The sequence below is a fragment of the Dermacentor variabilis genome, chromosome 9 (assembly GCF_050947875.1).
Source record: "Dermacentor variabilis isolate Ectoservices chromosome 9, ASM5094787v1, whole genome shotgun sequence".
In the NCBI taxonomy this organism is placed as follows: Eukaryota; Metazoa; Arthropoda; class Arachnida; order Ixodida; family Ixodidae; genus Dermacentor; species Dermacentor variabilis.
The window spans coordinates 137720906-137735040 of NC_134576.1; the positions used below are offsets into that span (position 1 = coordinate 137720906).

The 14135-nt window shown below is 40.9% G+C and overlaps 1 protein-coding gene across 1 annotated transcript; it reads left to right on the plus strand.

Annotated features, from left to right (window-relative positions):
* Nucleotides 1-59: 59 nt before the first annotated feature.
* LOC142557661 (testis-expressed protein 11-like) lies at nucleotides 60-13996 on the plus strand. Its single transcript, XM_075669662.1, has 9 exons — nucleotides 60-1669; nucleotides 2275-2369; nucleotides 4177-4306; nucleotides 5000-5076; nucleotides 5969-6216; nucleotides 7722-7929; nucleotides 8763-8879; nucleotides 10608-10700; nucleotides 12898-13996. Exons 1-9 carry the CDS (start codon nucleotides 112-114, stop codon nucleotides 13114-13116), a joined length of 2745 nt encoding a protein of 914 aa, XP_075525777.1. The 5' UTR covers nucleotides 60-111; the 3' UTR covers nucleotides 13117-13996.
* Nucleotides 13997-14135: the final 139 nt, after the last annotated feature.

The following is a 14135-nucleotide window of genomic DNA, read 5'->3' on the forward strand; positions in this document are numbered from 1 at the left end:
CGCCATTTCCGAAGCCGAGAATCGTCTGCTCGCGCGTCTTCAAGCCGCCATACTGACGCGACGCGCTTTCGTTTTCGGTTTCATAGGTCAGGTTTAATTGCCAGCTGTGAGATGACGAGCAGTTGCGTTTCGGACATCCAAAAGTCGGCACAGAGGGTACGAGATCTGCTTATCTCGGTCAAGGATGGGGGCCAAGCGGTTGACAGCGATCTCGTTTTCAAAGAGATCAAGTCCGATCTCAAGGACAGCATCTACGCGTACCTGTCCGTCGCAGATGACGATGGCACAGCACTCTTGGTAGCCGCTCTAAACGAATGCGTGCGCACAGTCACAACCGAGTTTTTTCAAACCTCAACGAGCAACGACCCGACACTGGTGCTGTACAAATGTGTGAACATGTATCTCGGCTTCAGCTCTCACATGATGGACAAGATGAGGACACCACAACTTTACGTAGCCGCCCTTTGTTCCCGAATCCAGGCGCTTGAAGTAGTCGCTTTGCTTCTGTTGAAACAATCGCGGTACAGCGAGCTAGAAGGCTACACCAAGCAGCTTGCCGAACAGATCCGCTGCTTCAAAGGTGTTGCGACTGACGATGCTAAATCAGATAAGGAAAAGCTCAGAGCACGCCACGCGGAATCAGTCCTGCAAGTCTGTCGCTTCGCGGCGATGACGTCGACGGCTGCGAATTCTGAAGCGGCGCTCGAGAGCCTTTACACCGCTAAGAACGCGTGCTGCGATGATTTTCCAATGCTGCAGAAATACGTCTCGTCGAGGGCCTACGTTACAGGCATGCAGTGCTTCAAGAGTGGTCACTACAAACACTCCGTCTCTTACTTCCGAGAATCCTTCTGCCTTGGCAAGAAATTTGTTGACGTCAATAGGCAGGCCCACACGCTGTACCTCCTGGGTTCCGCCTACCTCCTTTGGGACAAGCAGGAGCACTGGGAGAAGGCAGCCAACGCCTTAGATATGGCCATCTGGCATCGTCCAGGACAGTTGAACTACATGACGAAAAAGATGGAAGCCCTTTACCAAAGCGGTAATGACAAGCAACTCTCAAGTACACTAGACTGCATCCTCAGGCACCAAGAAATTACGATCAGGCATGTGCTTGGAATTCACCAGTCAATAAAGGAGCACGGCTTTGTCCAACAAGCCATTGAGTTCTTGCAGAGAGCCTACATTCGCTTCAGCCAGGATCGTGAAGCCTTGTATTTGCTGGTGGAACTTCTTAAGGTTGAGCTTGACAGCAATGAGCTGGATCGTGCCTTCCTGACCTTCCAGAGAATCCTCGTCCAGGACAGTGCCAAAACAACACAGTTCGCTGGTCATTGTCTCAGGCAACTCTTTTGTTACTTGTTTCGCTTTGGTTGTGGCAAGGCCGAGTCAGGCAGTACCTCTGAAGCAGTGGAATGGCTCAGGAACTGTGAGACTCTTGTAGCCACATTCAAAAGCATTTTTGATGAGGAGAACATCAGAAAGCAGGTGGATAGCTTGCGGCTCTGTCAGGTTTATTGGAGCATGAATCTTGGAATGACCAACAGGGCGAAGGACACCTTGGATCAGTATACAGGCACAGACCATGTGACCAAGGGCTACCTGAGGCTCAAGATCGCTCTCGAAGAGGACAACGGTGCTGATGCAATTGCAGCTGTTCGCAAGCTGCGTAAGGCAAACAGATGTTTCTTGTTGCACATGTTAAAAGAATGGGTCACGACATGGCCTAATCATTTTTGATGCACACTTAAAAATCAAATTAACAAGCAGAATTGCAGCTGCAATAGAGAACAAAACAGTGTTGTTAAGTTCAATAGGTATCACACATCGCATAATGTATGTTAAAGCAGGAACAAGGATAACTTATAAGTAAAGATGTGAGCAATTAGTTAGTCATGTAATATTGAAGCAGCAACAAGGATGACTTAAGTAAGGATATAAGAGCAAATTTAGTTATCCTGTAACAGTGCCAGCATAATATTTTAATCACTTGTGCAAAGGTAAAAGCAGGGACATGCTAAGCCATGGGTGAGGCCGTTTCTGTACATCCTGCTTTCAGAGAAGAAAGGTTACAAAGATGCTGAAAGCATCCCACAAGATATTATTGCTGGCTGCACTGTCAGGTAAGAGAAATAAAAGCAGGTAGCTTGATATTAACAACAACCTACTGAGGCGCATGCAAGCAAGCTTGTAGGTAAATGCGATGTGCTGGTGCAAAGTTCTTGCCTTTAATTGTGACATGCTGTAACAGTATATCTTTCACTATGATTCCAGTCCAGCTTGTCAAGGAAGCCAACCGTTTTGAGCGGGAGAACATCATCAAGAAAGTTTCAAACGCACTCATTCATGTCGGGAGCTTCACACTGAAGGTTAGAAAATGCAGCACGATTGCTTAGTACCACACTTCTTGTTTTCTTTACTGGTGTTGAGAGAAACGAATAATAATAATAATAATAATAATAATAATAATAATAATAATAATAATAATAATAATAATAATAATAATAATAATAATAATAATAATAATAATAATAATAATAATAATAATAATTTACATGCTCTTGCAGACAAATAAAAAGTGAAAAAAATCTATGTCTATACTTATCTCTGGCCATTTAGTCATTTGAGACATATAGTACATGTATGTGTTACATTGTGTATGCACTGCGAAGATAGCATAGCCATATTTCATATCATATTATGTTTCAGCATATATATATATATATATATATATATATATATATATATATATATATATATATATATATATATATATATATATATATATATATATATATATATATATATATATATATCACTGTGCCACAATGACACAAAATTAAGAAACATCAGAATTTAAGAAAAGCACAGTTCCCACTCTGAAACAGTCACATTGAGTAAGAAATGAAAACAGATTAATGGGGAAATCACTTCAGTGACTGTAAGTAAAACAAGGCATTGCAGGACCAGCTTTATCAGGACTGTCACATTAACATTTGTAGAGTTATTTAAATGTAGATTCTGTTGTGAACCACTAAATACAACAGATAATTCGGTGCTTGAAGATTTGTTTGTGTTCTGATATGGTTCATGCCAAGACACCCACTATTTTGTTCATTATTAACTTAGTCTATTGTAACAAAAACATAGCTCTGAATGTTGCACAAACAGGGAGAGCAATTTAATTACCGCTATATAGATATTACTGAATTCTCAATTAGCACTTTACTATACGTAAACACTTTCTTTTCTGACATAACAGACTATATTGCAGCTCCTTTATTATTTTTCTTCATAGTTACATATAAGCAAGACTCAACAAAATGTCATTTAACTATAAGCACTTTCATATAAAAATTTTCTAACAGAAGAAGATCAACGAACATATTGGGCACATGTATGATCATTGTGAGCCTACCATACGTTCCATGTTTCTATTTTTGTGCTGCTGGAAAACATTCAGGTCAAACATGAGCCAGCTTTCCCCGATCAAGCTGTTTTTCTGCTTTCATAATTATTGAGATCAAACATCTATATTTAAAACATGACCCTACGGAGCTGAAAAATGGAACTATAATTGTTTAATTCAGTATAAATGTTCAGCTTGATAGTTTTCTGTCCAGAGATTAAATGTCATGCCTTAAAATTAAGAAAATTGGAACATTATATAATGGACAATTGAGCAACGTACTGTACAAGATACAACAGGAAGAATGGAAAGAAAGATGGCACTGCACAAGCTACCAAGTTTTATTGCAAAAGATGACAGGGAGCCAATACAAAAAAGTAAGCTTATCACATGCGCCACCTGGAAGTGCAAAAACTTGTGTACAATTATTCTGCCACCATTGGAACAAGTGTGCACACTTTTTCTTTCACAATTGTGAAAAAGTAGCTGCATAAGGGGGAAAGCTCATGGCACAACCACTACGAAAAAAAAAGTTAAAGCGGCAAATGGAAAACAAACTACAGCAATAAAAACAAGTCTGCAACTAACTAATAACTAACAACTAAGTAACTTACTGGTCCAAAACAGAGTACTTCTGCGGTTCGTATGATGGTCTTGAATGGCATGTATGTATGCACAAATAATAGTATGTAACAGCAGCATGGATGCGCATTAAAGTCTGCACTGTAACCCGTTAGAGCTTTTCAATGTGACAAAAAACATTTCAGGCGGGCAAGCTGGACCTCACCAAGGATGTGTTAAAGCAGATGGCCTTGCCTCCAGAAACCAACCCAGCCATGGCAGAGATGCAGCTGAAGTGCCTGCAATGCGTAGTCGCACTCTGTCTCATAAACATTGGTACTTTTGATCTGTGAATTCTTGACATGCAGATCTCCTTGACACACATGAATCTTGGCATTTTAAGCTGAGCACTGTTTAGCAGATTCCCACTAAGCAGGTACACACTGAGCATTGATTGGATTCAATTACACAGCTGGCAACATGTGCCTTGAAGTAATTAAAAGCTAGATAATTAAAGAGTAAATATCCTTTTAGTTCATCAATGATTGTCACATGTTTACTCAAGCCTGCTGCCACTAATCAAGTAACATGACCTTGATCAGCTTTTATTTAATGACTTTAGGGAGCATCTAAGTGTAAAATTACATGCAATTAATGTAATGGTTTGCTGGAAAGTCTGTGCCCAGCACTAATTCCGAGAAATGCAAATTGAAAATGTGCAGTGAAATGCATTGCTGTTCCCAGGTAACATGTTTCTACATTGTGGGAAAATGAAGTATACAGAGCAATTTTATCTGGAAAATTATTCATTTTTCTTGAATACTCTCTTGTTATCAGCTTGAGACGGTCACTACAGATTGCGCAAAGTATATATAGCTCTTCAGAATTGACCCCACATTGTGTACAGGCTTTGAAGCTGTTGCTTGTTGTCCTTATGAGCATGCTGTGCATTTTCACAATATAGCATTAGTGATTATTGTGCATCTGAAAGAAAGTCACAGTTAATGCACATATGTCTGTTCATTACAGAACAGGTTACCAATATTTACGAAGAAGTGAGTGACTGCATTGAAAAGGCAGCCACTATCCTGTTTGTCTGTGAGAACGTAAGTTGCATTACTTTCACTCAGTTGTCATAGCTACATCACAGCAGAGAAGATATACTATGCCCTTATAGCACACCTGATAAACAGCAGCAAAACAACGCTGGAGCCAATGCTTTGACAAAGGGACTTGTCTTCATCAGCACCCCAACGAAGACAAGCCTGCATATCAAAATGTTTGCTACAGGCTGAGGCTTTTTTTTTTGGTTCAAGCACTGTTGATCACTTAATCAAACCTCCATACACCAGTGAAAATTGTCTCCATTATCCCATATTTTATCCACGAATCCTCTCTCTGTCTGAGGTATGGGAGTGGAAAGACACTATACAGAGCTTGGCACTGACCATGACAAATCAGTTCTGCAGAAGCATGCAGGACTCTTTCTTTTCCAACTTCGGAGCTTTTTTTTTTTCTGGGAAACCTGTATGGATTTTCTTTGCAACATCGTGATACTGTTCAGGTAGATTCCAATTTCTCCCTTTCATTTTCTTGGCGCTGACCAGTGCAAAATTTGCCTTTTCGCCCAGTTTCATTTCCCCTTTTCTTTATACTCAAACCTCAATAAGATGTTTATAACGAATTATCGGATATAACGAAATATGTATACCAATGACATGTAATAAATATATGCTTATAACGAATATCGGATATAACGAAGGTACTTTCGCGTCATAGGTGGTTTGATTATAACAAAGTTTTGCTGTAATAAGAATATGAAGCTTGTTGCTAACTTGACTCTCATCTAAATTTTTTCATTGTTATTTTGCAGCTCTATCCAATAACATGTTAATTTCCCCTCATGTATTTATATAGCCTTTGTTGCCTGTTAGCTTCATATGGTTGTTCATTTAAGTGAGAACTCCAGCTGTTCGGTTCGTCTGATTCTTCACACAGGACAGATGGCATGCAGAGCAGAGCCAGTGGTTCGCCACCGTGTGCTGGAACCTAGCGTTGCTGCCAGAAGTGAATGCCGAGCAGCAGTTCCACCTTCTGGGGCACAGTTTCAGGCTGATGCTCAGCGTTCATGGCCGTCGAGACACCACCAAGCGGATCACCACCTATGCCATCATGGCAATGCTGTCGGGAGTCACTGCGTCCAGGAAACATGTGGCTGACACACAGCTCAGGCAAAGAATTCTTAGGTGATGTACTCCAACCATACTGAGCACAATAATGTGCAGCCAAAGTTTCGATATCGCCTTCATAAGGCACCAGATTTTGTTTGAAAAATTTTGCTCTACCACAATGTTTCTTGCATCTTCAGCATAATCAAAAATAGATGGTAGCAACACAGATTAAAATCCAAACTTTTCAGCAAGTCTCATTTATTTATTTATTTATTTAAAGATACCTTACAGGCGCCTAGAGGCATTGTGTAAGGGGGAACAGTACACTCAAAGATTATAATATACAATAGTTAGAATATGTATGTGAATACATATACAAAAAATACAGTGTAAGAAATGTGCTAACATACAGTAATGTTTACTTATTTGTTTATTTAAAGATACCTTACAGGCCCCTAGAGGCATTGTGTAAGGGGGAAGAGTACACTCAAAGATTGTAATATACAATAGTTAGAATACATATCCGAATATATATATACAAAAAATACAGTGTAAGAAATGTGCTAACATACAGTAATGTCGTGTTAAAAATATCTCCACTTCCATGTTTTCCTTGTTTTGGTGGATTAAGAAAACATAGCCTGATTTCTCTTATCCCTCGCAAACTGCAGCACAACAATTATTATGTACCTCTGGTATGCCAAATTTAGTTTATCTCTGTGTTCAGTGCATGAAGGTTGAGGATATATATATATATATATATATATATATATATATATATATAAATCAAGTGTACCATCAGCTTAATGACGCAATGCACCGTGACTGCTTTCCCATAACATATTTTATTTCGGCGGTAAAAGTTATGTTGTGGTACTGCTGCTTTCCTGAGGAAAAAAGAGTTTCAATATATAGAAAAGTCCATCTCAATTAGGCAGTTATAGAACAGTGTTGCAGGTATACTATCATTCAACAATAATTTTGGAGCTTTAGCTGAAATATCGAAATAATGACTCATCTAAGTCTGAATTATTACTTTGGTAAATGTTTCTGCTATGCTTTAAATACATTATGTAAATGTTAGTATGCAGACAAAACGAAATTAAAAGAAAGTCATTTATAAATGTCAGAATGTCTTGAGTCATCACCAAACTCCCTCGCATGCAAAATTCATTAGAAAAGGAATGGTTGTGATTATTTGGCGTGCAAGCTGAAAAATAATTGTAAGGTGAGCTTTACAATTGGTGAGTGACCAATAGCTGACCTGATATGCATGATGAGTGATTGAATGACCAGGTATGCTTGCTGCATTTATTTGGCAAACATGCCTTTGTGAACCATGAGCACAAAACAAAAGAGTACAATGCTGCATTGGTCACCGTAAGAGCACCTAATGTGCATGGTGACCTGTGGCTTTATGGTACTTTCTGCAGGATATCTTTTAGTGGTGGGCAAGTTGCTCGGGGAATTTTGTGAAATTTATATTTTCGAGAAAGATGGGTTGGTTTTTGACATCTTAGAGGAGGGCAACGACTTGGGATATGGCAAATGAATGACTAGTAGTGCCGTGTCCCCAACAGGGAAGTTCATCAAATTGCAGAGAAGCTCAAGGAAGTGAACCCTGGCTGGCGGGACAACAGGCAGCTAGCTGGAATGCTTCTTGCTGCTGAGTTTGAAGCTATCGTATGTGGAGGAGGAGCAGCTAACGGAAATGCTGTGACGGATGAGGTCATTTCTTTCTCGGAAGACAACCCAGAGCTTCTCGAGCAATTCGTTGCCATCTGCCAGGTGATGTCATCACAACAAGATGTTCAGTTATGCTAGTTTGTCAACATCCCTCGATCATTTAGCGTTGGCAGCATATGATGGGGCAGTGCTTCACTAGTAAAACAGTGCCCCATTCACTTTTCTGGTGAAGTTGGCCAATGTTCACTCAATATCACTAGACGAGTGTATGGGACGGTGTTTTCTGAGTGAAGCACTGGGGCTGTACAGTTGCACCTTGTTGTAGCAAAGTTGCGTCAAGCATGAAAATACATTCATAATATCCAATATTCATTATAAGGATATATTTGTTATACATTAATATCAGATAGAAAAATTTTAGCATTACTTCGTGGCAAGCTGCTATTGTCAGGAAAATTCGGCTATGTCGAGCTGTCAAAAACCCTTTACTGCAGATCCCCCTGTCTATAGGAAATAAATGATTTGATTTCATATCCGATAATCAGTTATATATGAGGTTTGACTTTATAATGTAAAGATTCTTTTTCTTTGATGTTATCCATTTTTTGTCAGCTGTCACAGCAAGTGGCTGATACTGGCAATAACGAAAGCTTGGTGTCATGCTAATCAAAAGTGAAGGCTAAAAAGAATGAAAGATGAAAACCATCAATGCATAAATATGGCCCCTGGCATTCTTCGTTGTGTCTTTCCTTCCTTTTGTATGTGCTGATGCACACAGATGCACAAGTTGCCGAGTTCCTGAATCCTTCAGTAACGAACAGTACCATTACTTGTGTCATGCCACATTCATTTGCCTTTGCCAGACAGAGTAACTATGTTCTGCAAAAGGGGGAACACATTAGGTACATCGTGGCAAGCAGGGCAACTTTGCGCAGGATGCTGGCAGCAGGAAGAGCTCACTTTCTGTGACCTTGCTGCGACGCTGCATCGATCTCACAGCAACGCAGAATCAACCAGACAAGCTGGTCAAGTATTATCACCTGTTCTTTCAGGCAAGTCAGGTGCAGTTCACTATTAAGGTGAATGAAACATTGATCCCAAATGGTTCTACAGGTGCTTTCGGTAGTTTTGTTCTAGAAGCATGGATGTCCATGAATTGCCCTTCATTCAGAGTACTCAGAGTGGTCTCGTAGCTTTCGGTAGACCAGTGTACAATCAAAAGGACAAGGACAAAAAGACTCTGGGGTTTTACGTGCCACAACCACCATCTATAAGGCATGTAGTTGCATGTGTGCCTTTTCATCATTTGATGCATTCTGTTTGTTTTCATTTACTGTTTATCTTAGGGCATCTGGCCCATTGCATGTGAGCAAATTAAACTAGTTTGCACATAGTACATTTCCATCGTATGGCAATAAAATATTGTTGGGAGGCAGTGCTTCATCCTTGATTTGTCAGTCCTCATCCTTTCAAATTGTGTGCAGGTCCAGTGAAATGAATCGCCAACATGCCCAGTGATGTAGTTAAACCTCGATATAATGAAGTTGGTAATATTGGCACTTTGTTATATTGAAATTCAACCTTTTATGCAAATAAGTACTGTTGCTGAATTATTTTTCTTACACGGAAGGGGCTGCAAAAATGTCAAAATTATTGGGCAATTGGAAAAAAACTAATTTCAGTGACAATAACAAAGAAAAGAAAAAATCATTTTTTTGAATTCGGGAGTTGGTGACCAAAGATACGGTTTAATGCCATGTCGATTATACCTTCACAACAGCAGCACGAAGCGATCAAAGCGTGCGAAGCTTTCGCATCCACCCTGCTATGGCTGATAGTGTCGCCTGGAGTGGCCTGGAGTGGAATGACATATGAGTGGGCTTGGGGCCACTCCTCACACCAGACCTATCAATGAAGTATTAAAACTTGTTGGACGCCACAAAGAAAGCTTTTTTTAAAAAATATTATGAAGGCAAGGCGACAGGTGACAATCCCTTATTCACGGCTGCTATTTTTGTTGTAAATTTGCGACATCGCATGTGCGTGTCATGCTCGAGTTCCGGCAGAGCGTCCAAAATTTCTGTAGCTGTTACATTGTTTCTAGTATCAGTTCTATGAAAAAAAAAAAAAGTCGCAGTTACAGATGAAAGGCGAAGCATTGATAGCAATAGAGCACGGCATTAGACAAAGGTTCGAAGTTTTATTGGCTGTATAAATTGCAGTAGACTTTTGCTTACTGATAAAATTAACAGGCACAGTGTCATGTGCGCACGGCAAAAATGAACAGATCTCACTCGATGATCACAAACACTTGTTGGCGGTCAGAGGGGAACAAACACTGCGTCAGCCTCTCACTTCAACGCGTCTCCAAAACTCGAGATTATGCAACCTCCAGCAGTAGGCGCGCGAGAGGATAGCACATATGAATCCAACAGCCACCTTGGCTCACCTCATCCTTGCACCCACCATAGATTACCTGCAAGATAGGACGCGTGGCCGCATATACACTCAAACGCGCTGACAGCCATGTGCAATCAGGCCAAGCTAGAGGAGTAAACGTGCACGCGGCTCCTAAATAATAATTTTTCAGGCACTGTTGTTTACAATTAAGGGTTGGGTGTTGAAAAAATTGTGCACCTCTATTCATTATTCACAATTTCGCATATATTTTGTTCTGTCAGACAGTCAAAAGCCATGCTTAATTAGTCCATAGGCGCTTGTAAACCCTGCTGAAACTCTTTCGAAGCCTCATAATAGAAACTACCACTGATTGCTTGTAGGCACTGCTGGATTCACGAGATGAGGATGGAGTCGTGGCTTGTACTGATGAAGTTATCAGGCTGAACCACTCGGTGACTTTCCCAGAGACAGAGGCAAGTTACTTGGCATATGCCCCAACTGAATGATTTTGAAGTGTGGTTTTACATTCCGATTCACTGTGACAGACAGTTCTCCAAGAGGATGTCATTCTTAGCAGCCAGACCAGCATGTGTGAACATGAGTGATTATTTGCATATCTGCAGCAGCACTGCATGTGAGCTAGTTCATATATGTAAATGAGATACTTTATCTAAGGTTAATAGGTTTACCCTGCATGCCGACAATGATTACTTTAGTACTATAAACATAATTAAGGATGATGCCTGATCACTAATTTGGGGCAAGCATAAGTTGGTGATCTGTGTTCATACATACAAAGAACTAGTTAGCAGTTCATAAATAACCAGGAATTAGGAGGTCTGTCTGAAAAATAACAGGATTGATGTCACCAACAATTTATTTCTGTTCCACATGGCAAACTATGTGGTGTCCCTTCAGAGTAATCCCCCTTCAGTTTCACACACTTTTTCATCTGCCTCTATACACTGCTTGAAGGTCTGATCTTCTGGGAAGTTCTGCAGTTTCATTGTTATGGCTCTCTTGATGACCTCCACACCTTAAAACAGGGTGTTTTGATAGTTCCCCTGAGCATGGAGAACACAAAAAGTCACAGGGTACAAGTTCAGGGACATAACTTGGTCATTATAGGCCTGCGATGTTCCTCTTGGCCAGAAACTACCAGATGCTCTTGATGCAACAGCCATAATTTATCTCACCACAGCTCAGGTCTCTTCTCATGTGCTGAGCGAAGCACATGGCACAAAATTTATTTGTAAATTTGCTGATTTATTGCCTGGCCCTGTGGCGAAACTCTGGATCTGACATCGAAAAATGTGAGCAGCATGACTTCCACATTTCACTTGGTCTGCTTTGCTTTCTTCCACCTTGGCGACAATGGAGACTTCTACTGACATCTCTGGTCCTTGGATTCTGGGTCGTACTCAAAAATCCATGTCTCATCACTGGTAATGACTTCACAAAGCAACTTGGGCTCGGTTTGAAGACATGAGATGATATCCGGACACATGGCATACGGAGCTCCTTCTAATCAGAACTCAGCAGCTGTGGTACCATCTTTGCAAAAGTTTTTCACATGCCAAAATCAGTGTTTATCCTCCAAACACTGTCCTTTCACATGCTCGAATGGCTGGTGATCATTCAAACAGCCAGCCACCAATCAGCATAAAACAGATGCCTTACTCAGTCGATGTTACTGCCATTCTGGTTTGTTGAAGGCCTCCCTCTTCTTGAGTCATCTTCCACTTCCTCACAACCCTCTCTGAACCTCTTGCGCCACTCAAACACACATATGCAGAACATGGTGTCATTGCTGTACACTTGCCAAAACATTTGGAGTGCCTCTGACCTAATTTTCCCAAAGTGAACCAGGAATTTCAGGTTGCTTTCAGGTTTCAGTTTTTACAGATGAATGGCTTGCAAAGACTATGGTGTAAAAAAACATATGATCAGAAAAAGTAAATGACTGCAGAAAGCTGAGATTAGTCATATACTAGCAAGACATTGTATTACTCGACTAAGTAAGCTTATCTCAATTTTGCTCATAGCTCGCACAAGAGACAGTGTCTCATTACTTTTCAGACAGACCTTGTACATTGCATTCTCAAGGAACCAAAAATTTAACCAGGCAAGTTTTGAGAACTTTCAGGAACAATGGCCTAAACATGTGAAGGAAAAAAATGAAACGTCATACCAGCATACTGGTGCTGCAGTTCAAGTGCAAAATTCCAAGAAGGAAAACTGCACTTCAACATTCCTGTTAATAATTACTCTTTATCCAACAAATAAATGCATATTAAATCCTGAAGAAATACATCACCAGTATAAATTAACCTATATGTTGCTTTTTATTGTCAAATCAAATCAAACCTTATTTGCCTTCAATGCAATGATGGATTCACCGACGAAAAGCTGCTACCATGAGTAGCTTGATGAAGTAGCCGCCTCCTAAATGGGAAGCAATGGGTAGGCACAGAATACATCACTATAATTGCAACATAAAAGAATGTTTCAACATTAGCATAACAGAACGGTCTCTTTAAGAACCTTTTCAGAGAATACCGATGATTTCATGTTGGGAGAGAAAAAAAAAAGGAAACCAGAACTTGAATGCAAATGAACCTATCAAGTTAGTAGTGAGCTGTACAATAACACTTTGTGCTTGTTTTTCAGCTTGTCTGGATGATGACCACTGTGTGGAACGAAGGGCTGCAGCGGTATTTGGAAGGTGCCCTGCCAAGCGCCAAACGCTACCTCAGCTGTGCACTCCGCATCGTTGACATTCTGCCAGTGCTACGGGCTGCATACCAGCAGAGCCTTCTCTCCCGATACCAAGGGCTACTCAACGATGAAATTGCGGATCTGCCTGTGACTAACAAAGATCACCAATAGTTTCTGCACTTCAGCGAACCTTAGTTCCCACTCTTTGTACCTTGCCAAGTCGGCACACTTATTTCTGGCTAGAAGCTTGGCCTTGAGCAAAGTCTACTCATGATCAGTTGTGAAGACTGACACTTGTTGCGAATGTACATTGCAACTGAGGCACCCTTGTAACCTCCTTCACAAGTATGAACAGGCCTCTGTTATACCTTTGCAGTTGGGTACATGTGTTTGATCAAAAAGCAGCTTTGGCCATGTTTTCACTGACAATTTCCTGTTAAGACTGGGCATTTGTTCATGCATAAAAAAAAAGAGTTTTAGGAAAACCATGCCACTGTGTGCTGACTGTTATTTCAAACAACCTTCATAGTCAAGTGAACCTGGACGGATACAAAGTAACAATTCCTTTTGCTCGATTCTATTCCTTTGTCATCACCTGCCAGTAACGACTGGCCAATTCTGATGATAATGCGAGTAGAGTGCAGCTCGATCACTCATAATGAGTGAAAAGTAAAAGAATTGGATTGGAATTGTTGCAATATTCCAGCACATACTACTCTTAATCAATCAGGCTGCGGACCAGACTGTACCAGTTGTGCTTTAACATTGTGTTCGAAATGATGCTGTGAAGCTGTAGGTTGGCCAGCAGTTGGCAAGAAAAAAATTACAGCAGAAACCATCCTCCATGATTATTTAAGTAAATGCGAATCATTTCTCTCCTGCACGTGGAGCAAAGCCCGAACTCCCGGGGAAGTGCTCACTTGAGGACCGCTGCATGCATGGAGTGCGGCACCCTGATGGCATACAATCTTAACCAGAGGCGGTCGTAGATGCTACACACCACACACCAAATTTGTCTTCGACAAAGTGCTTTTGAAAGTACGCATCTGAATCCCACATGTGGCAGTCCTCCAATCGGCACCACTTGGTCTCGGTGGCTTGTTCAGTGGCCATTTGCTTCGCGTGCTGCTGTTTTTTTGGCCGCACGTCGCTTCTCTTGTTGCTCGCACTCCACAGCTATCCGTATTTCG

What these genes read in the sequence shown, in the direction of transcription:
- LOC142557661 (XM_075669662.1), top strand. Translation starts at nt 112, where the DNA reads ATGACGAGCAGTTGCGTTTCGGACATCCAAAAGTCGGCACAGAGGGTA. An exon ending in CTCAGGCAAAGAATTCTTAG is followed by an intron (nt 6,217 to 7,721) that starts GTGATGTACTCC and finishes TGTCCCCAACAG; the next exon opens with GGAAGTTCATCAAATTGCAG. An exon ending in AATTCGTTGCCATCTGCCAG is followed by an intron (nt 7,930 to 8,762) that starts GTGATGTCATCA and finishes AACTTTGCGCAG; the next exon opens with GATGCTGGCAGCAGGAAGAG.